Source organism: Thermobia domestica, chromosome 16 (genome assembly GCF_964235325.1).
Source record: "Thermobia domestica chromosome 16, izTheDome1.hap1.1, whole genome shotgun sequence".
Taxonomy (NCBI): domain Eukaryota; kingdom Metazoa; phylum Arthropoda; class Insecta; order Zygentoma; family Lepismatidae; genus Thermobia; species Thermobia domestica.
This window is the reverse complement of record NC_137469.1, coordinates 109,654,526-109,679,176: the sequence shown is the minus strand read 5'-3', so window position 1 is coordinate 109,679,176 and position 24,651 is coordinate 109,654,526. Positions and strand designations below refer to the sequence as shown.

At 38.1% G+C, this 24,651-nt stretch overlaps 1 protein-coding gene across 2 annotated transcripts in view; it reads left to right on the top strand.

Annotated features, from left to right (window-relative positions):
• The window catches only part of Nup35 (nucleoporin 35), a 71,236-nt gene that overhangs the window by 6,543 nt on the left and 40,042 nt on the right, over nt 1–24,651 (top strand). For both annotated transcript variants that reach the window (XM_081742947.1, XM_081742948.1), the window contains exon 2: nt 20,477–20,593. In XM_081742947.1, coding sequence (XP_081599073.1) covers nt 20,495–20,593 — 99 coding nt within the window. In that variant the 5' untranslated portion in view covers nt 20,477–20,494. The remainder of the gene's footprint in view (nt 1–20,476; nt 20,594–24,651) is intronic.

The following is a 24,651-nucleotide window of genomic DNA, read 5'->3' as shown; positions in this document are numbered from 1 at the left end:
ATATATATATATGGGTGATTCCACGAAAAAGGGAAATTTTCTGTCACGGGCATTTCTTCAAACTACTACTAGAAAGAATCACCCCATTTTTATTTTGTTTGGTAGTAACCGTCACAAAGTAGGTATGCCATGTATGACAGTTTGCAAATATAACACGAAACATACGTAAAAAAATAATTATTACCCAATTTCTCAACACCGTGGGCTGTCACAGACTACAGTTGACTGATTTTAATCAATAAATTACAACTGAAGTCGCAAATCAAACATCATTTAATGGTAATTAAATGGAAGAGAACACTTCAGTGTTTCGGTTTTGTGGAAAGTAAATCTTTATAACGATTATTTTGGAAAGCTTGACTATGCTTCGTTTCTGTCACCTCTATTTCGTCTCAACTCCATGGCAATAGAAAAAATTATCATTGCTCTCAACAGATAGCATGGTCGTCCACATTGGCAACACCCACAAGAAGACAAGGCAGACATGTTTGACTGAAGAACAGAAAAAGTTGTGTGCATGTGTTAAAAGCTATAGGAAAAATATTTTTGTGTGTGGAAAGCAGGTGCGTATATTAATTGATTCTCAACACCATGGTATTTATTACTGAATGTATTTGTATGGTATATACCTTCTTTCCCTTGAGGAACCTACGCCTTAACCTAGAAAATTCGTACACAATTACTCACATGTACTGGTTAAAAAGTGGGCCGGTAAAAATAAATTATATTCGATTTTCTCAACTCCATGTCCATCTGAAAACTAAGGAATCCACGGTGTTGAGACAAGTCACGGAGTTGATAATCCTGTAGTGTTTGTTATGCTCATGCTCTTCCAAATATTTGTTCTTTCAATATATTGATAGAAATAAAGCTTGTTTATGGTCTAGTGACTGGTATGCTCGCCTTTCGTGCGTGGTTCTGGGTTTGTTTCCCGGTGGAAGCTCAAAAATTAATGGTGTTTACTTCGCACGGTAAGGCAATTAAAAAACTCATTTGAGTAGAGATGTACTGAAACCTGATCGCGCAGACCATCGCAACGGTCGTAGGAGCCGACACGCTGACCACGTGTCATTCACACTCAAAGACCGGCTGGAGGGTCCTAGCCCATTTAAGGAGGAAGTTCAGATTTGGGGCTGTCAGGTAGCCGGAGGTAAAACTTCAGTCAAGTCAAGATGGATGGTATCTGTTTTTAACCTATTGACGTCTGAATCTTATGATCAACTAATTGTTTTCTTTTCAGAGATTGTCGAAGAGTCTGAGGGCAATATGCGGACAGTCAATTTTATGACGCGGATCGGGAGGAATTTCTCCTGGCCTACTAAACCTGACGTTTAAAAAGCGTTGGCAGTTGTCATTCTGTGTAGACTAGAACAACCCTTCCCTGTTTCCTCAAGACATTTCCTTCATTGGAGTGGAAAATGAGGGCTACTTAACAAAGAACATCGAATTATCCAAAGAAAACAGAAATGATGAGTGCCTTACACTGTCATTTAGTGTGCATTATACAGGGCGTTTCAAACAATACCGACAACTTTTGGGAGGTGATTCCTAACACCAAGATAAGATAAAAAGTATAGACCAATCTGGGTGCACAAATGCTTCCTTTCGCAGTTATAGGCTGCCGAAAACATGAAAAAAAAAATTAACTTTGAAGGTGAAGGTCCATAGCATAAAACTATGGGACCTACCGTAGTCGGGTCAGACTTCACTTAGGAATTAGTATGTGCGCTATCCAAATATCCATGTTTCAGAATCTTGCGGTACTTCCACAATAACTTTTATAGAAGTAGTTGGTGAGTACTTCAGATTGTACTTCAGCCCGTAACCAAACTCCCTCTATAAAAATTGCTTCGTGAGTACCTCAGGATTCTGAAACATATTTTTGGATAGTGCACATATTAGTTCCTAAGTGAAGTCGTGACCCGACTACGGCAGATCTCATAGTTTTGGAGCTATGGACCTTTAAAGTTCTTTTTTTTTTCATGTTTTCGGCAGCCTATAACTCCGAAAGGAACATTTGTGCACCCAGTTGTCTATACTTTTCGTCTTATCTTGGTGTCAGAAATCAGCTCCCAAACGATGTGTGTATTGTTTTGAAACACCTTGTATATATACCAAATATACGGTATAAATACACTTACCAAATGTTGAAAAAGTATTGCACTTTCGACGTGTGGACTTGATCACACAGAGAAGACAAACGGTTTACATAAGCTCAGAAAACAAATGAAGTAGACAATAGACAGGTTTAATGACTACTTCGTCTGTTTCGTAAGCTTATGTAAAAAGTTTGTCCTCTCCATATGATAGTCAACATATTGAAAGCGCAATAATTTTTCAATATTCGATAAGTGTATGTGTATTTCTTTTTTTCTTATTTACGTCACATATTCATATATATATATATATATATATATATATATATATATATATATATATATATATATATATATATATATATATATATATATATATATATATATATATATATATATATATATATATATACACTCAATTTTGGAACCTTCATTAGATATATTTTCATATGCTTGCAGTATTTTCTGGAGTATTTTTGTATAACAAATTACGGGTCATCTAGTTTGTTAGAATTTTATTCAACATAAGGAGAATAATTCTAACTTACAAAAACTATTGGAAAATTATTTCAATTTTTATGTAAATTATAAGCTTAATCACTTATAAACCAAAACTTATCACCCAGATGTATCACGTTTCTCAACTCCACAGCAATTTTCAACTCCGTGTTAACTAATCTCAACTCCGTGACCTATGGTCTCAACTCCGTGGGTGCTGAAAAGTTTATTATTTTTTATTTACTACACCAATAACGATTCAGCTCTGCTGAACACCTAATTAACATGTACTTAGTAGTAGTAAGTGCATGTGATATTTTTATTGAAATAGGCGACCATCAACGGAACAAAAATTTTCCAAGTGAAAATTTCCCTTTTTCGTGGAATCACCCAGGTACGCTTTTTCTATTTTCGTATCAGTCGATAAGTAAATAAAAGTCGCTTTGTTACCCCCTTTGTAAGTTCGTACATACTCAATTAATAATCTCTAAAGGTATGAGCGTCCTGCTCCTTCGGGAACTGATGCAGCTTCATGTATACTATATCCAAATGTTACAATTTCGGTAGTTTCTGTTCATATTAGGTTAGTTTAGGTTCGGTTCGGTTAGTTTATGTTAGTATAGGGGTCCAGCATAATTTTTGGGGAAAAAATGATACAAATTCGCTTATTTCTATTACTATTAGGTTAGTTGAGGTTAGGTTATATTAGGTCTAAGTACTTGCATCTTCGACTTCTGTAAAATTTTGTATTTTTTACGTACTTCTGGGCCCCTTCTGCTAAACATTTACCATTTGATTAACTTACATCAGGGCGCAAAATTTTAAAGTCAAGACGCATTCGCCAATCCAAAAATGACGGTCGCCAGTATCTCTCACGTACAAATTATGAGAGGTCCCTCTGGCCCCCTTCCTGGTTTGACACAGGGGTGAAAGTGCAGGGGGACGCCGTTCCCCTACATCCGAAAAGTATGTACGGCGTCCCCCCAGATCCTAAAAAAATGACAATTGTCAAGAATAAACAGGGGGGATGGAGGGACGTTATGCCGTTACCTACCGTACCCATTAGAGATGCAAGGGCTCGAAAAAAAAACTGCTTTTTTGGAAAAAAAAAAACCCTGTTTTTTCTGCTTCGCTTTTTTGCTTGGGAAATTTTGGGCTTTTTTGAAAATTTTGCTTTAAACTGATAAAGCAGAATTTGTTTCGCTTCTCTCTCTCTCTCTCTATATATATATATATATAAAATAGTGGCTGATGCAGATAATAATATGAACCCTCGAAAATAAACCATGAATTTCAAAAAGATTTTTTAAAATTCTTAACATATTTACATTATGAATTCCAAGGGATTAACCAATATATGTAATAATATTTTAACCTCTTATATACAATAAGTACTTTAAAAATAATACACAAATAACTAGCAAAATTGTATGTAGTATTTTTATTTCAAAATATCACACACACCCTTTTTGAAGCAAAATAAGGAAAAACATGAGAGAAATCTGCACATCAAGAGCTTCGTTTTGGGTGGTTCTGTACATTCTTGAATTTTTCAGTTTTAACTTTCATATACATTGTATGAATATTTCGAACAAATTTTTCACTGATTGATTACATACGTAATAATCTGTTACCACCTATCAGGTGCTTCGGATCTGCAAAATCGGTAAGGTTCCGAATTCTGTAATGCACTGACTGCTTCTTAAGCTTGTTCAGAGTCAGGAAAGTATCGAATTTTTTGTTCATGGATCATATACGTAATGGACGATTCATCTGAGTGTATGGTTTCCTAGGCTGTAGAATATATAACCACCATCACGGTTTACCCAATGCTGAAGGTTTCTAAATTTTTAACAAGAAAATTTAACATATAGTTACGAAACTTTTTTTCTAAAAGGAAAAACTATGGAATACATTTAAAAAGAGTGGAAGAATCAATCACTGTTCCAATTCACAAGAAAGACGACAAAATTGATTGTAGTAGTTATCGAGGCATTTCTCTTAACATTCTATTAATAAGATTGACCCCATACGCAGATGAAATTATTGGAGATTATCAGTGTGAATTTAGTCGAAATCGACCAAATATTTACCATTCGACAAATACTCGAAAAGAAATGGGCATATATTACCCAGTACATTAACTGTTTATTTGTATTAGAAAGGCTTACAACTCGGTAAGGAGGGAAACATTGTACAACATTCTTACAGAATTTGGAGTACTGAAAGAGCTAGATTTATTAAGTGTTTAAATGAATTTCAGAGTAAAGTCCTAGTAGAAAAATGCGAGCTTCCACCTCGAGATGGGCCTGAAACAAGGATATGCGTTATCGCCGTTATTATTCAGCTTTGTTCCGGAGTACGCTATAAGAAAAATCAAAGATAGGAACCAGGACCTAGAGTTGAATGGTATTCACCAGGTTATGGTGTATGCTGATGATGTAATTCTGATAGGAGAACAATCGAAAGAAATGCAGAGGCCTTATTAAACGCTTGCAGCGACATGAGACAGAAATGCAGAGAAATCTAAATACAAGGAAGTTCACAAGGATCGTAATACGGCAAATTATGAATGCGTTAAAATGTCAATTAATACTTTCGACACAGTGGATACTTTCAAATATCTTGGATCAGTATTACCAGACCAAATCATACCCACAAAGAAATTAAATGTCGACTAAAAGCAGGAAATTCTTGTTATTATTCAGTTCAAAATATTTTGTCGTCGCGAATTCTGTCAAGGAATTTAAAGCTTAAAATATATAAAATGATAATCATGCCCGTTATGCTTTATGGTTTTGAAACATGGTCGCTTACGCTGAGGGAAGAACGCAGACTGAAATTATTAGAGAATAAAATTCTGAGACGAATATTTGGACCCAAGAGGAACGGGAATGGGGAATGAGGGAAACATCATAAGGAGGAACTACATAATTTATACGGTTTACCAAACATCGTTAAGAGTCATCAAGTCGAGGAGGCTCAGGTGAGCAGGTCATGTAGCCAGAATGGAAGAAAGTAGGAACGCTTTCAAAGTTTTAACTGGAAACCCAATTGGGAGACATCCATTAGGAAAATCTAGGAGAACAATATTAAGATGGATCTCGCAGAAATAGCAATACAGAGTAGAAACTGGATTGAAATGGATAAGGACAGAAGTCAATGGAGAGCTTTTGTGGCCATAGAGAAAAAGAGAGAGAGAATTCATTTAAGTTAAGCACAACTACACAACAAACATGAGTGAGTGGTTAGCTTTCGCGCTTCTATCGTGAAGTCCGGGATCCAACCCCGCATTCGACCATTTTGACAAAAGTTTTTTTTAATTCCATCTGTGAATGTACTGCGTGTACTGTGAGTCCTGACCGACTTACTTTCTGATCGTTTTTAAATCTTTGTTATTATTAATTACCAGCAGTGATGGATTTGCGAAGATGGTTAGGGTGGGGATGTCTTTCGGATTGAAGCCTCTACCCCGAAACTACGGAATTTCTAAAACAAACTAAATATTTGTTTTGCCTTTACTCATAAACTTCAAGCTGTCCTCAAGTAAAAAATTAGGAATTTTTAGAAAAACTAAGCATTAATAAGAAAAGCCCCTCCCAAAATACTTTTCTAAATCCGCCACTGATTATCAGTATAAAATGGTCTTCAAGGTTGTATCTGGAAGATTATAGCTGAATATACAAACGAAACAAAATATTTGTTATGCCTGTACTCATAAACTTAAGCTCCTCTTAAATAAAAGTTAGAAATTTTTAGAAAAACCAAACATTATTCAGAAAAAAAAACCTCCCAAATATTTTTCCAAATCCAATACTGATTATTTCTATCAAACGGTATTCAAGGTTGTGTCTGGAAGATTGTTCTTAAATCATTGCACAGCTACAGTATAATGGAAATGTGGAAGTACGCTCTGACAGATATATTGAAAAACATACGCTCTGATGGATATTTTGAAAAACATAAGTTTAATTATGTGCTAGAAGCTAGAGTACTAAGCTCTAAAAAGTGAAACACGGATGACTAAAAAGAAATGATCTAGAGAAGAAAAAAATGTCGATAATTCAGAAGTTAAAATCAAGTTAAATAGCTTCTAAAATTACCCTCAAATACTACGTACTTTATGTTTAATTCATAAACCATGCGCTCCATCCATCATGATGGTGAATTCCAGAGCGAAATATGGCATTCAGGTCATGGAATCTTATTTAACTTTAGAGTATACTATAAGAAAGCTATTTAAACAGAAAAATCATGAAAATGAAAAAAGCCAGAATTTCCCAAATTCTCGTTTTTTTCCCAAAAAAGCCGGCTTTTTTGCATCTCTAGTACCACTCTTACCCCTGGTTTGACAAAGAAAGATATTACATCCAGGGCATAAAATTTCAAAACCAGATAATTAGATTCAGGATTTCAATCAATTCTCAATCGAACAATTCATAAACATTTGTACAAATATCGTACTTTAAGACGTTACGTTTGTGTAACGTTCTCTCTTCACTGAAGTACCAGTTATCGATTGCAGTTTTCGGATCAAAGTCCTTAAGGAAAGGAGGGGCGAATTACAACGTTGTGAAGACTTCACATTCTTCTCTTGCTCAGTAACCATCATTTTCGTTTGAAACAAACTGCGCAGCCCTGTGATTTTAGGTAGAAACCATTCCTACTGAACACTGGCCGCCAACCCTACTTTTCTAGTCGCCAATGGCGACCTGGCAACCGGAACTTTTGCGCCTTGACTCACATACGCTTCAGTTTGTCTCTGTGAGCATGGAAAATTTCGTTTGATTTAAAGGTGGTTTGCGACATATAAAGTTGGTAAGATTCCGCTGACGGCCTCCCGTGATCGGAGCAACATAAAGTTGTTTTAACATTATATTAGTGTTAACTTTACAATGCCTGCCCCAGCTGGTATACTCACTCTGAAACGAGAAATTACACTCTATTAATTTTATGAAAATTGATAAAAACTTCCGTAACCTGAAGCTGGCGCGTTCGTATCCCTGCCTTACCCTACTCTACTATACCCTTTTAGAGCGGTCCTACTTATCGATGCGCAGCTGGAGCATTTATTGTAAAGTTTACTCTTATTTTTATTATTTATTTGTAGTTAATATACTGTACTTCCAACTACTCGTGTTCCATTTGCCGGTTGTTTAGATGGAGGGGCCAAACCTAACCTAACGGCGAAATTGTTAACGTTTTTTCAATCAAATAAAGGCTGGCTCCCTCAACTAAATATTTGTTAATTTCCTGCTTTCTTTCTTCACCAAGTATGCATCCATATTGTCGCAAGGTTTTACTTTGACTCGGACACTCACTGGTACCTAACCTAACCCAAATATACTTTAAATGAAGTGAAAACCAGCTTCTATGAAAGCCGGTTCTAGTCGTTGTCCGAGTCAAAGTAAAATCTTATCCATATTGTATTACTGCGCAAAAGTAGCACCTTTCAAATGCTTAGCGTTTCAGGCTGTCATATTCGGGACATCTATTACGTTAAGCACTGTCAGCATTTCAACATTACAATAACTACGCCGGGCGCAAAATTTCAGTCAAAAGCACTCGCCAATCCAAAAATGACGATCGCCAGTATCTCTCACGTACAATTATGAGACCCCCCCGCCCCTTCACGGCCTTTGGTTTGTCAAAGAAAGAGATTATATCAAGGCATGAAATTTCAAAATCAGACAATTAGATTCAGGATAATCACTTTTGAATTGGACAATTCATATAGTTGTTAAGAAATATCTTACCTTAGAACTTCACATTTGTGTAACGCGCTCTCTCTGCACTGAAGTACCAGTTGTCGATTGCAGTTTTCGGATCAGAGTCCTTAAATAAAGAGCCATTGATGGAAGTTACCAGCAAATCGTCCAGTGTGATAGTTTTTAGTGAGTTCCTGCTGAAGCCTCTCTCACATGGAGCAATACTCGCAGGTTAAACAGCACAATGTGACAATACCAAGCAAATTTGAGAATCTTGTAACGAAGTTTTCACTGTAAATGTTTTTCAGTATCTGATTCACTGAAACAATTTCGATTGAGGGTGGAAAAGGAGGGGCAAATTACAACGTTGTGAAGACTTCACATTCAGTGTTTTCTCTCACTCAGTGACAATTATTTTTGTGCGAGACAGAAACAACGCAGCTCTGTGAGTTTAGGCAGAAATCATTCCTACTGAACTGGTCGCCAATGGCGACCGGAAAACTTCCATATGGTTGACTTAAGTTTCTTTCACTTAGCAAGCACATAGGTGGGGCCTGGTGAGTTTCGTCGGAACTTAAACCCATATATTTAAATATCGAAAACAGGCGCGTCAGCGATGGTGGATATATGCATAATAAACAAAGATAGTGGAAAAGACTTCATACAGAATAAAACGCTTCTTGCATGTGGCACCATTTGCGGTACTTCTACGTATACACGTAGGTAAGTTACTAAGAAAGTAGATTTGAAACAGTGACACATTATGCCCTATTGCCAGTTTACCTAATATGACCTCACTACGCACCTTTGTGAAGTGCGGGATTAAACTTCATTTTTCTCCATAATTAGTCACCCTACAGTGATGACCTTTATCACATTTTTCATTTCTCTGATGGTTAAATTTCGTATCATTCTGTCAATTTCCCCCCATAAATTTTGATATTTTGGAAGGTCATCTGCGGAACTGAACGTTATTGCAGCATTAAACGTAAAGCATAATCGGTGCAGTTGTGGTGCTGGAAACTCCCACCAACTGTGTTCGCTAGTGTACGAGCAGGTGTTGCATCTGCGCTAGGGTAGGTCAAAGCAGGCAGTCCAGAGCAGTATGGCGGGGTTGCTTCCGTAAGAAGCAAGTGCTTTAGCGGGGGTGCGTATACTCATAAGGGAAATTTGGTATCATTCATCATTTCCTAATAGGAATGCCGTATCCCTTAGCGTGAAGGGCATACTTGTAAAATGAATGCCGTGTCCCTTAGCGTGAAGGGCATAATTGTAAGAGGAATGCCATGTCCTTTAGCGTGAAGGGCATAGTTGTGAGACGTTAAACTGATAATTTCATTTCCTAATAGGACTTTATTCTCGTGGTTGAAAGTAGTGCCACTGATCGTATTTGCGTACCTGTACTCACTGTAGGGGACAGTGTAATGTTGATTCGGACAATTACAAGGGTTCTTACTCTCATGCAGTATAACAAATCTAGGGAGTACGTTCAGAAATATGAAACAACCTAACTTATAGTCATAACGTTTTGGCCTTACTGTGCGGCAGAAAGGATCACATCTGAAGCATTAAAATTCGTACAACAAGCGGCAGATTCTCTCGATGATACGCTATAATCTTATCCAAAACAAAGTAATGGGAGGGAGTTCATATATATTAACTTTAATTTGACAACTGCATACTTCGAGTGGTGCAGATCGATAATAACCCAGTTTAGTATAGCATGTAGTCCATTAAGATTCATTATTTGAAAAAGAAAGAATGATACTTGAAGAAAGGGCAAGTGTGAAAAATCTAGCTATAGAGATAAAATAGGAATTCCAAGTAATATGAGCGTGACTACCGTGTCACCCTTGTAAGAAAAGCACTGCCCATACTGTATTACAGTTTAACATCTGACATTCACTTAGAAGCAGGGTTGGTAAAAACCATGTTTTTTTATTGAAAAAAAAATGGCTATCATTTGAACTCCAAACCGGGACTGATTGGCCACAAACGCGATACGTCTGCCGATGTAAGCCGAGAAGCGGTCTGGATTCCGCTTCCAAGTTTATGTGACTCCTTCCAGCATAACCCGGTTATTGCATATTAGCACCAAGGCGAAATAAACCTATTTCTGTTCATATGTGATGTAAATACGTAGATCAAATACATCGAAATGCCGTACTTTTTTGGGAGGTGGGGGTTCATGAACCCCACGAGAGGCATTTTATTGAAATCAGAAGTATCTTTGGTATCTATCTTATATATAAAAGAGAACGCACAAATCCTTTGTTCCCTCATCACGCTAATACGGCTGAACCAATTTCTTTCATTTTTGGGGGGTTATTAGGATTTGGACCCTAGATGGTTTTTATCATATCACTTTAATTTTTAATTACCAGTGTCTTGAGATAATTGACCATTCAAGTGTCCATAACGTACAAATCCTTTGTTAGTTCATCATAGGTAAAAATAAACGTATTTATATGCAACCCGCATGACCGTGTCACTCGGCGGGTTAACATAAATGACAGGCGATATAATGTTAACATTTACTGCAATCTTCTATGGTTTTTATCATATCACTTGAAAGCGAAAAAGTAAAAATTATCTAAGTAACAAAGTTTATTGCGTTCCGGGGTGACCGCAGCGAAGCGGGGTGAACGCTGCTAGTTTATGTATAAATGGGTCAGAGTGAACTCAAATAATTCGTATGTTTATTCACTTTTCTTACTGTTATGCAAAGTAAGTTCTTGTATTTCTTTAACTTGGACTAATAAAAGTCGTAGTGAACCAACTTAAACTAAATTAGTTCTTCTGTATTCTGCAGTACTTTGAAATTGTCCATATGCAATTCTGTATAATGGTTTCACTTGTGCAATTGTTTATCTTTATGTCCTTTTGAAATGATTCTTTGACAATTATATTAACAAGCATGTAAAGATCAGTACAACGTATTTTTATCAGGAGTCTTTCGTGAGTGAGTCGGCAGATGCAATTGCATAACAATAATAACAAACTATAAAAAATCACGAAAGGAACATTCATAAGCTTATAAAAAATTTGCTTTTGTAGTATAATCTCTTTGAGTAATCAATAGGGATAGGCACGAGTCGAGCTGAAACTCGACTTAACTCGAAGCGAAATCGAGTCGAGTCGAATTTGATAAATTGCTCGCTCGTTTAGCTCGTTTTGAAATCATTGCCTGATAAGACTGGAAAGCGAAAGCTATGAGAAATGTAAGCAATAATGTGGAATATTTTTAGGGTTGCTCACGAGATGGGACACTGCTCGCATCTCGTCTCGTCAACAAGACAATGGAGTTTTATAACGAGACAGCCTCAAATGTCGTGAGCACCAATATAAGTATATACAGCAGTTCTTACCACCAAGGCTGAAACCTGCACGGTCGAACTTTTGAGCCGAAGCGGGAGCCTAACCCGGGTAGTGATGTTAATCGGCTCAGCTCGGTTTAACTGAGCGAACAGCTCGAGCCGGCTCGGTTGCGTGAGCTTTTGGCTCGGCTGGATAGTGAACGAGCTGTGAGCCGAGCCGCTGAGAACCCCAAACCCGGGCCGAGCGGTTTTGAACATGTTTGGCCGGCGCCCTCCAACTTTTGAAGATTTTTGGTTCGAGCCCGGATACTTGCTCCTCCGAAACTCAGGTACAGAATCTCGTGAACGATGTCCTTGCCTCCTAGACTTCACGACTACCGAGGTCAGCAGTCAACTAATTTTTAGTATTCAGATACAAACCGCCTATCTTTCATGTTTATACACGTTGGTGTTGTTAAATAATAAGTGGTAGTAGTAGTATTGTCTATGTAGGATACTTGAAGAAAGTACTTGAAACTACACACAACATTTGGCTCTACTCGACTCGAAACTCGAATCAAATTCGGGTCGAGTTGAAAGAAATTTTTCGAGCCGAGTTTTCGAGTCCAGCTCAAAGATGTGTATTTGGAGTCGAGTCGAGTTTCAATGAAAACTCGCTCGTGCCCATCCCTATTAATGAATAGGGAATTTAGGTCCGAATATGATACAAATAACATACGAGAGTGAAAGGCGATAACCCACGAATGTGTGTTCATCAAGATTTTACGAATTGTTACACTTTTACGAACATTTTTCGTTTTTTGGTTTAAACTTTTTTTTTTAACAGCTGGTTTAAAGCAGCCAACACTGCTTAGAAGCAAGTGCGTTTTAGTACAAGTTGGTATTCCGGTTTCTTCAGATTTCCGGCAAGAATTTTGGATCGTATATTTTAAAATTTACAGCGTTGACTCACCACTCTGTTGGCTCTGATGCGTTGTGGCTCTGAGGAATTATTTAATTTAGTAAATTAAACTTTTGTGGAGCTGTATTATTTAATTTTTAAATATTAAACTTTAATTTACTTGTAATGTTGTGTTTATTTTTCTTTCTTTAAAGGATTCTACAGATAGTCATTTTCTCTTAAATATATATAGCATATGTAACCATCCAAAATCCAGCACTTCTCAGGTCTGGAAGTTGCCGAATTTTTTGGATGTCTACTTGGAATAAGGTTTTATTTAAAGGATAAGTTGTCCCTTCTTCATTCACTTATGATTTGACCATAACCAGTACCCTTTCCAGAGCACTACCCCTGTCGAAGGCAGCTGCGCAAATCTCTTCAGCATTGGGGAGGGGGCGGTTAAGACCATTTTTTTATTAGTGATGTTGAAAATATTTATGAAGGAAAGGACATCAATTTCATCTTACTTTCCTTTGTGGCAGTCGGACACAAATAATCATGTTTCTCCTTTAAATATATATATATATATATATATATATATATATATATATATATATATATATATATATATATATATATATATTGGGGGGAAATATCTCTCTCATCCCCCGGGATTTGCGCCTGTGGTCGAAGGACACAGTACTTGTGCAAAAATATTAGGGATTAATAAGGAACTGGTTGATACAGTTTCTATGTGTAATCTATGTCTACGAAGGATTGTTGTTGTATGGCAGAAAGCATGCACTCAGTTAGGTATGCGTAGTTGGAGCATTGGATCTAAGCACCATTGTTTTAGTTTTTTCGTTGTTTTCAAGTGAGGGTATGCTGGATCAATACCAAAATTCTATCGAACTTAGGAGTGCGAATATATATATATAATATACAGGAGTTGGAGAAAAAAATCTAAAACGTTTGCAAAAGTGTTGTAACATGCTTGGCTTCTAGTAAATTCTGTAAATTTGACGGAAGCCAGAACAGGTCATATAGTATATATCGTGTGAAGTATAATATGAATTTGAAAATCAACAAATTTATTAACAAGTAATATATATATATATATATTTAAGTAATATATTTAATATATATATATTAAATATATATATATTTAGTACAAGTAATATATATATTTATACAAGTAGTATATATTTAATAACAAGTAATATATATATATTTAATACGTTGAATAACAAACAGTGAGGTCGTGCCTATCAACAAGTAATACATATTTGTGAAATTCCGAAATAGTAATTTAGATAATGTATTCTTTGAATAATTCCTTACCATAAATTTCTTGAATACTCAATACTAGAAACAACACTTTGAATAAAATAGAAGTGAGCACAAATGATCTATATGCAAATGGCCTCGTGACAGGTTCACAATTTAGAAGGTTAATATCACTAAATATACAGTTAAATGAGGCCTTTTTATGCCGGAATGATACCGTAGAACCTCCTTTCCCATTTACATATTATTTAAAAGACATTTAGTTATAACCAGAGATATTGACCCTCGCGAGTGTGGCCCTCTCGAGGGCATCCTCACCCTCAAGTTCCCTCGCCCACAGTGACGCGAGGGCGAGGACAAGTTTTGGCCGCGAGGGCGAGGGTGCACGAGCGCGAGGACAAGCTTCGATGGCGAGGGTGAGGGTGCGCGAGGGCGAGGGTGAGGGTGCGCGAGGGCGAGGAAAAGCTTCGACAGCGAGGGCGAGGACAAGCTTCGATGGCGAGGGTGAGGGTGCACGAGGCGAGGAAAAGCTTCGACGAAGAGGGCGAGGGTGCGCGAGGGCGAGGACAAGTTTTGGCCGCGAGGGCGAGGGTGCACGAGCGCGAGGACAAGCTTCGATGGCGAGGGTGAGGGTGCGCGAGGGCGAGGAAAAGCTTCGACGGCGAGGGCGAGGACAAGCTTCGATGGCGAGGGTGAGAGTGCGCGAGGGCGAGGACAAGCTTCGATGGCGGGGGTGAGGGTGCGCGAGGGCGAGGAAAAGCTTCGACGGTACTGTAGATACCGTAAATTGATAACACTTAGTGTAATCCACTTCATCAAAGTCAGTTATTAGTTGATCAATAATTTTAATTGATCTTAAATTAGGATTATTTTATAAATCACTACTGTTAATGGTTTAATTGAATTGTCAATTTTGTAAATAAAATCTCATTCTAAGATAATTACGTTAAGTGTAGATCGCAACTATCTAGGCCAGCCCACAAACTGTTTTTAATTGAAATCCTATCCGTTTTCCAAGTACCCAGTTACAAAACTATTAAGTCAATACTGAAAACTAAAAACGAAAATATTTATTGCAATTAAACGATTAACACGATTGGTATTATTGGACGGGAGCACGTTGGCTCAGTGCTACAGCCAATCTCTGGTTTCAGGGGTCACTCGTTCGATCCCAGGCCAAGTGAGTTCGTGGAGGATGATAGCGTATACTTGGGTTTTCTCGGGATTTTCCCGTTTCCTCCCGTTTTCTCATTCCACCTATTCTTTCATCATCATTCACTTGCAATTCCATCAGTCTCCTTTAGCCATCGATGGCATAACCGTTGGATGTTAAACTAAAGATTTATTTTTTATTTTATTTTATTTTATTTATTTATTTATTTATTTTTAAGATTGGTATCTTTGAAAGCGTTTTTAATATAGTGTAAGAATATGCAGCGCACAGTCTTGAAAAGGGAGACTATTTTGGGCGTCCAGTAGGCTTCTTTCTGTGATCTGTTACCCTTCATTATCGACGTTTTTATTATTATTTTTTTTTTCGCTAAATAGGATATTAAAATAGAATGATTTGGTTCTATATCGAAAGTTTTAAAGCTCCCTGACAACTGATATTTAGTCAGCAAAACATAGGAAAACTTAGAAATAAAGAAGCAAAACTACCTGAAGTATTCGGCTATGCTTTATCTAACCATGGGCGTCGTAATGAGGAGCTTGGGTGGTCGCGTTCCTCCCAGATTTTCGTCACACGTATGTAAGCAAACTAAGAAAATAAAAGCATATTCAGGGGTGTAGTCGAGAGTATACGAAGGTGTATTGCTCAATCTTAGTCATTTGCGCATACTTTCTGCTTCAAGGCGTGTAGTACTATATTCAAAACTAGCATATATAACCTGTGAAATTTTTAAGACTAGAGTAAACTCTGTGAAAATTTTAAGACTATGGTGTACGCCGTGTGAAATTTTAGGACTTGAGCAGGAAGTTTTTGATAGTCTATTATTGCAACACAGCCCCTGCCCGCTGCAGCCCCTAGTTATTAGCCTCTACTTTCTAAACATTTTCTATATATTTTACATCCCTGGAGTTGGTGGCCCCGCATCGTGGAGGTTGTGGGGACATTATCTAAGCCTTTGGTCAAGTGACCTTACATTTGGACCTGTCAAGTGACTTTACATTTACATAGATTACTATTGAGATAAGTGGGTAAAACTGCATTCAGGTTTACACCTATAATTTCATGATTCTTAGTGTTCATCCTCCCGAAGGGGAACTTTCGAAGATGTCCTCAATTCTAACTATAGAGAAACGTTCTCACACAACAGAATAAACATAATTTCAAACCGTTCATGATCTATATTTAGAAAAAAATAGCACTCTACTAACGTAATTTGCTGTTTTGGAAAATATAAGTTTTACTTATGAATATCTGGGAATTAGTCGATCTGTCTGTATTCTGACGTATTAGAGTTAATGTCCCTTTATAATTCATCACCGATGCCGATGCTAAATGGTACGTGAATCTATAGTTTATGGTAGGATCCGAACCACCATAATGCGTTCAAACTTCACTCAAGGGAATCGAACCTGAGACTTGCTGCAAAGCAGACATGCTTGCTAGACACTATAATAACTTCCTTTGTATATTTCAATATCATTAACTTTCAGTAATCACCGGTAATCGACCTATAACCAGAGTCGAAGTCTAAGAGAGAGTTATTGAAAATGTTTAATTACCCTAATTTTTATGTAAATATTTCACTTTAGAATATTAGCGTTTAAATACTCCTCTCCCCCATACAACCATTACACACGCTAATACTATGTAACAAGCAGTAACGACTACATATTATCAGGTGCAACATTTAATCAATCAACATATAACATATAAAGCTTATAAAATTTTAATTAGTCAGCTGGATTACATCTTATGAAAAAAGTTGAATAATTTCCACCTTATATGTTAGTTGTTTGACGTAACGTAAGGATGAAGGTAAGCTTAGATCTTTGTTCGAAATTCACATTGAAATAATATTCGCAAAGAATCTTCAGTGGGCTGAATCTCTTTCGTTCCAGGTTGGCTACAAGACTGCGATAATCGTAGGACGTAAAACTGAAGATTTTATTCCCCAGTCAGAATTTTTAAACTATCCTATCTCTTCAAGTCAATAATTGTCTGTTCTGCATTATTATTTTTCAACCACAGAGCAAAATAATTCAGTCACTCTACTCCTGTTTTAATGATGTATGGCAACGTGTAACAAATTGTTGCAAGGTCCTGGGCAAGAAAAGTTTGTGATCGCCCTTTCAGTTTTTAATTGCTAATTATAATAAAATTTCTGGAAACAATTAATCTACACATTTAATTATTTGTGCTAAAGAAAATAAAGGTTTGTTCTCTTACTTTCCCGTTCCACCATTTCCTTCATCATCATTCACTTGCAATTTCATCTATCTCCTTTAGCAGTTACATAACTCTGGGGCGCTAAACTAAAGATTTAATCTTTTCTTTCATTACTACAATCTTAAAGTTTGCACGTATTAAAGTTTGCACGACATTATTAATTGTTGAATTGGTGGATTTATAAAGTCAGTGCTAAATCATTTTAGGCTCGATAATCTTTCCAAGGCCCCTGGAGGCGCTAAGCTCTGAGCATGCCATTTAGGGAGGAACGGTGGCTCAGCGATAGAGAAATTACCTTTGTTCGAAGAGTCGCATGTTCGATTCCCGTCCAAGTAAGTTCGTGGTGGAGAACATCGTGTTCGTGGGTTTTCTGGGGATTCTCCAGTTTCCTATCACATTCTCATTCAACTATTTCTTTCATCATTCACTTCTGTCTCCTTCAGCATTTAGCTTGCATAATCGTGGGATCCTAAACTAAATATTTCATTTTTCATTTGCCTTTACGTATTTGTAGTGTAAGGAATCCTTGAGACAACGTTTGAAAGATATCATTTCATAATTGTGGGAATTACTGAAAATAAACTTTCCAACAATGATAGCTGCCAAAAATGAACCAAGACCAAAGTGATAAAGTGCACAAATTGGCTCCTAGGGTAGTTTCTTATCACAAAGTTTCATATTTATGGCAATTATTGAAAAAAAAAAAAAAAAAAAATTAAAAATTTTAACATTGTTAAGGTAGGACAAATGGATCTCTATTAGTGGTGAATATTAACAATATTTGAGCATCTAAATTAACCTTACAAGCACATTGACACATTTCAGTTTATATTTTAAAATACCAATTAACTTAGATTCACATTCAAATCAATGAAGTCATTCATGTTATAGGTTAGAGTGGGTATATATTTCCGAGTGATAATTCAACAATAGTGTTCTGAAGTATTTTATTTGTTTGCTGACGGAGTTTCAAAATTAAGCTCTTTAGATCTTTCCCTTTGAATTTGTTCAAATTCCTCAGTTTGTGTGGCTGAATACTTATGCTTGCATCGTAGTTCAAGGAACATTTTGAAGTAAAGGCATTGGATACTGTTGATAAATGATGTAAACGTCACTATCGACCGAGATCTCCATTGTAACAGTTGTTCCATTTTAGGTGTTCCACAGTAAGTTATACGATGATATGTTTAGTTTCCTTTCTTTAGGACGTATGTTAAGCAAGGGCGGATCCAGGACGGACTTCTGGTGGGGGTGGTGGGTTGTAATACTGCTACTTAGAGCTACTTTTAAGAGCTCCAAACTCTGGGATGCGTTTTATTTGTATATATAAAATAAAGAAGTTCCCTCTTCTGGGGGGAGCGATCGCCCCCCCCCCTGGATCCGCCACTGACGATAAGGAAATAATTCAACAAATAGGTTGAATAATTGATGCTCTGATCCTCACGAAGGAGGCCCTCTCGAGGCCTCCTCACCCTCAATTACTCTCGTCCTCAATGATATGAGGGCGAGGAAAAGTTTTGAAGCACGAAGGCGAAAGCGAGCGAGGATAATGGACAACTCCTATCGCGATGGCGAGGGCGAGGACAAGCTTCGATGGCGAGGGTGAGAGAGGGCGAGGAAAAGCTTCGACGGCGAGGGTGCGCGAGGGCGAGGACAAGTTTCGGCAGCGAGGGCGAGGGTGCGCGAGGACGAGGACAAGCTTCGATGGCGAGGGTGAGGGACGCAAGTAATTTAGACGCAAGTAATTTTCTAACCCAACGTCTTACCTGTTAAATCCAAAGTGAAAGCAAATCGGTACGGCACGGTTTAGCTCCGCTGTAGTACCGTAATCGCCCACCAGATGGTAGCACACTTCAGATACAGGCCAGCATATTTTAGATTATCTCTCGCTCTGTGCAGAATTTTAATCACTGCGCTCTCACAATATTTTCTTTTACAAATAAATACAAAAAACATTTATTGGGACTATTACGTTACAGTGGAAAATCATACCTAGTATGGTGTGGGGCCTCCTTTTGCGTCCAAAACAGCTTGGATCCGACGTGGAATGGACATATACAGCTCCTGAATCGTGATGTGTGGAATTTTGTACTATTGTTCCTCCAAAACATGCTCCAGTTTCCTAAGAGATGCTGGTCGAGCGTAATGAGACCGAACACGCCTTTCTAACTCAGACCATAATGGCTTAATGATGTTCAGATCTGGTTGTTGTTGGACCCAGGGGATGTGTGATAGCTCCTGGTCATACTCATCAAACCATGATTTCACAGTTTTTGCAGCGTGACAGGGTGCCAAATCATCTTGGTAGATGCCATCACCATCAGGGAACAATATTTGGGCCATGGGTTGAACCTGGTCCCCCAAAATGGCCTCATACGCCTTAGCATCCATCATTCCATGCAGGGCTATGATGGGACCTGAAGAAAACCACGATATCACTGCCCATACTGTAACAGAACCACCCCCATGCTTTACAGTTGGGAGTAGTCTGTATTATAGGCCTGCGACGGTGTTCTCCATACGTAAACATGAGCGGTTGTTGGAAACAAGGTGAAGGTCGATTTATCGGACCACATTACGTGTTTCCACTGCTCATGAGCCCACGCCGTGTGGTCCTTGCACCACTGGATACGCCTCTTCGCATTTACTGCTGTGACCAGGGGTTTGGCGATAGCAACCCTGCCATGAATTTTCATTTTATAAAGTTCCCGTTGCACTGTTTTCGATGAAACCGGGTTCTGTAGGTCGGAATTGAGTTCAGATGTAATTTTCATTCCAGTTGTCTTTTTAGCAGCTACAATCCGTTTTAATGCCCTCCGGTCCCTATCTGACAGGATTCTTTCGACCACTGTTATGCTTTGCAGACGACGTTTACCCATGAATTGTATATGCCCTCATGACATTGGACACAGTGCCTTTGGATACCCCGACAATGTTCGTTACTGTTGCCACTGAAGCTCCAACCAGACTGGCACCAACGATCATGCCTCTTTGGAAGTCTGTCAGGTCGCCCATTTTACTTCCCCACTTTCACACCACGACACTCACAGGTGAACTGGTTACTGCTGACGGAAGACTAAGGTCCACAAACGATCGGCAACCGCAACACATGTACAGTGGACGGCCAAACTTACGTGTCCTGTATGAAGTGCTTTATATATCATGTGTGTGTATGTATGTTTTAAAGAAAGGTGTGATACACTGAAGTAAACCTAAACGATATTGCTAAACAATTACAGCATTTGTTTCTTAAATGTTAAAGTTGTCAATATTTATTTACTTTTTTTTTCCAGATCATTAAACAATAGAAGATGGAGCCCATGACGCTAGGATCACCCAAAACGCCAGATAGTCCATCAGGAAGCAACATGGGTCCTTTCCTTCCGGCTTTTTTGATAGGAGAATCTGTTGTAAGGATAATATAGGAGATTATTAAGTTATTTTAAACTTCTTCCGAGAGAGAGAGGGGAAAAATGAAAGTGAATAGGATTCAGATTATTATTGTTGAAGTATTTAGAGGTGATTTGTATGAAATTACTGTGTTTATCTCATAATTTGCAAAGCAAGGAATTTAAAGAAGAAAGTACGAAAACATGAAAATTGACCTTAGTGTATTATTACTTAGAAAATACTATGAGTTTGTATTAAATAGTTCAGTCTGACGTTTCATCCCGTTTTAAAATGCGGAAAACGCTTTGAATCTGATTAATATAAAATTCCAAAAATGCCAAGCATGTAGAATCAGGGCATCGTAGAATTATTGGCACATTCATGAATAATGCATGCTCCAACATAGAAAACACGTTAAATACGAAGTGCAGATTGTGAGTACACAACTGACTAATGCTATTAATGGAAATAGAATGCTTATCTTACTGCATCATTATTCGTAGTCATTTCGAAATTTTCGATGGACACTTCCATCATTATCAGTTGGTGGATGCTTTTTACTTACAGTGTATACATTCTTATTTTTCACGTTGGTCGTCTCTCTGTAGTTGTTCGTCCCTTCGTGCCCAGGTGACGGATGCGCGTGGTCTCGGGTTTGATCCCGGAGGAGATGCTTGCTTCGGGCACAAATCCGAATTAGTGGATGGGATCTCATTTTCATGTTTAGTTCTTGTCTCGTATACTCGCGGTGCTGAAGAAAGACCCCAAATCATAATCAATCAATCAAGCTGTCTTTCTACAGAAATAAACCGTTGAACGTTGTAGCCAACGACCGATAATTCAAATTTAACATATTTTGGAAAAGGAGCTTATAGCTAGTATTTTTCATCATTATATGCTTTGCTCAGTAGATTCATCCAGAAAAGTGATTTCCAGTGTTAGTGATAAGAGAACGCGTAGGGAACATGTACGCACTTCTAGTAGACACTTGATCAGTTTATCTTGGTCAATGGTTGATAGAGGATTAGAGCGGTGGGTGCGATCGTTTCCCCCCAAATTTCTAGTACTGGAAAAGTATCACTTGAGTAATGATTATTTTAATGAGTTTGTGTAAATGTGTATGATTTTAAATAAGGCTCTTATGTGAGTGTTGCGAAAGGTTTCCAACGAATCTTAACTCCTGTTCGTAACACAAAGGGGTTTATGGGACTGGTTTTGGTTTTTCCTCTCCAGTAAACAATGATCGGAGCTATAACTTACAAAGAGTGAAAAAGTGATCTGACTGGACCGGGACCCGAATCCAGGATCTCCGGCATACTGTGCCGATGCGTTAACCACTACGCCACTCAGACCGCTGTTCGCTATTCGACGACAGTTCGCTGTTCTGGGTGGCGTAGTGGTTAACGCATCGTCACGGTATGCCGGAGCCCCCGGGTTCGAGTTCCGGTCCAGTCAGATCACTTTTTCACTATTTGTAAGTTATTGAATTCAGACCTACAGAGGATTTGGTGTACAGAAATAAGTTTAAATCGGTTGTTTTCTCCTTTCATTAATAAATGATCGGAGCTATTTGGAATACATTATATAGTCTTGAGCTAGTGTTCTGTTGGGCAGTAGTAAGTAGTTCGCGATGAGGTATATCACAGGTAATAGTGCCCACGTGATCATGGTTTCGATTCCGAATGGGAGAGCATTGAAATGTTTGGACAGATTATTGTGATTCGGATTCCACCGTAAACTGTAGTTTCACATCTCATATAGCCTCGGTGCTGAAAAGGAACGCCAAACTTCAACAAACAAGCGAGGCAATATAGTAGATTCGAGTGTGTAATAGACCAGACGTTTGAGATGCTAAATGAGAGATACATAGGATTGTCAAAGAGGACAAATTGTGAGTGCGCGATTAATTGGATAAAGTGAGTCGAAGTTTACTAGTATGTGAACTGTATTGAGAACAGCACGTGTCCAAAGTGATGTGAACATCCAAAGCGTTCGGCAACATAACCAGAGAAGAGAAATAGTGGACGAAAACCAAACTCAGGCGACAGGGACCGCCTAACATTGAAAAGGAATGTCACATAGAATCGTAGCGCTAACATGGTACAACTGACTTGAGAATTCAGTCAGGAGATGGAAAGATCTATCTACAGTCACATTCGACGAGAGATGCATAACCTTAACATCCGCCGTCTGGTTGAAATTCAAAACCTCTGATCGCCCCCGCAAGCGTGAAAAAGATTGTGCCGAGAATATAAAACATAGACCGCTGTTATTGCAGGAGAGAAGTATGATTCGATAAGTCATATTTGTCTGTTTTCAACAACATGCCAGGTTTATGTATGTATGACCCCCCTAAGATGCTATGTTCGTTCATTTATTTAAGTTTACCGGCCCATCTCAGCACCGAAGTTGTATGAAACATGGACCTACAATTTAAGGTGAAATCCGAACTACTATAATCCGTTAAAATTTTAATGCTTTCTCACCGGAAATCGAACCCGGGACCACGCGCAGGAAAGGAACACACGTTAGCCACTACAAAAGCTGTATTATCAAAAGGGAATTTATGTTCCGGTCATGGCTCCGGCTCTGTGTGAGCCTTAATTTCTTCGTATTCCGGTGGTCGTGTTATTGCTCTCCGAATGATAAATCACTGACAGTAAGACTATGTAAATATTTTCGATAATCAGGCGCAGATGTTATTATCTAACAACAATGGAATCTTTCACGATGAGAACACAGAGAAAGAACAGTAAACATGGCTTAAGGGATATTAGAATGAACTTCACAACATCTGTTCCGCTCCATCTGCCGACTTGAATATTGTTGAGCATATAGAAGTTTCTTCATCCTTGAATGGTTAGCATACCAGAAGGTTCCGATTCGATTCTCGGTGGGAGCAAATGTTTGTATGCCACTCAAGCTGCAGGTCTACGTCTCATATAACGGGAGAAGACAAATATCCAATCGTTCCTTAAGCGAATGGAAGACACAAATTCCTGAAGAACTGTGAAAGACTGTTAAGGTTTGAATAAAAAATTGTCCCATAATTTTGAGTTTCAATACCACTAAGGTGTTCGTTTCGAGACTATTACCAGTTGCACCATGAATAATAGTTCGTCTGTTTATACGTTTAACATTAGGAGGAAGTATTTCCCTAGTAGATAGAAATCTGACTGCCAGAATCTAACAAAGGTTTATAATCCTTTTTACTTATTTGAATTTCGATGCAGGGAAGAATCTGGTCTCGAATGATAGGCGTTGTTGTAGGATGAATCCTGCTTCCACGACTCCCACCATTTTCAGAACATTTTGCAGTATTAAAAATCTGTCGCTCATTTGCTTGACTTAGATTGTACAATCCGCTGCAAAAAACCTGCAACATGAGAATGTAAGTTTATTGTGAAACTACGCCTAACAGCACAAGGAATCAACATAACGTCTAAGTGGCACGAATCACGCCAGTATAAACCTCGGCGTCGTCCCGTGAACACTTATTTTGGAGCAAAAGACTTCGTCATTTCACAATAAACTTACATGATTATGTTGCAGGTTTTTTGCCGCTGATTGTACCATGTTGCAGTCTGATGCATTTTCGTAGCAGTGTGTAATATTTTTATTCGTATTGCTCTTTGATCACGATTACTAGGATTAAGAATGGTCATTTTGTCTATGTTCGAACATTGCGTTTTGTTTGCTTCTATAACAGTAGGAAAGGAAGATGTCTGAGAAGAAAGAATGTGTATCTGAACTACATCTGTCTCATTCATTCCCTGAGGTGAAGTAGGCTGACCATAGTGTTCTTTTGCATCCGATAACTCTTCTCGCATCTTGTGAACTGCAAACTTCTTGTTTTTCTCCCCATGAAAAAGGAGAAAGGGAAAATGAGAATTCAACAAGTTATCTTGTAATGACAACTTAGCTAAATTTGATATTGCTTTCTGAGAACTCAACTCTAATATCTGTTTGTTTTTCTCTTTAATAAAGTCCTATAATTTACAACTGACTCGGTCGTCTGTTCTTGGAGCAGAAAATCACATTGCATATCTACAGATGTAAAATTTTATTACAAGTAACT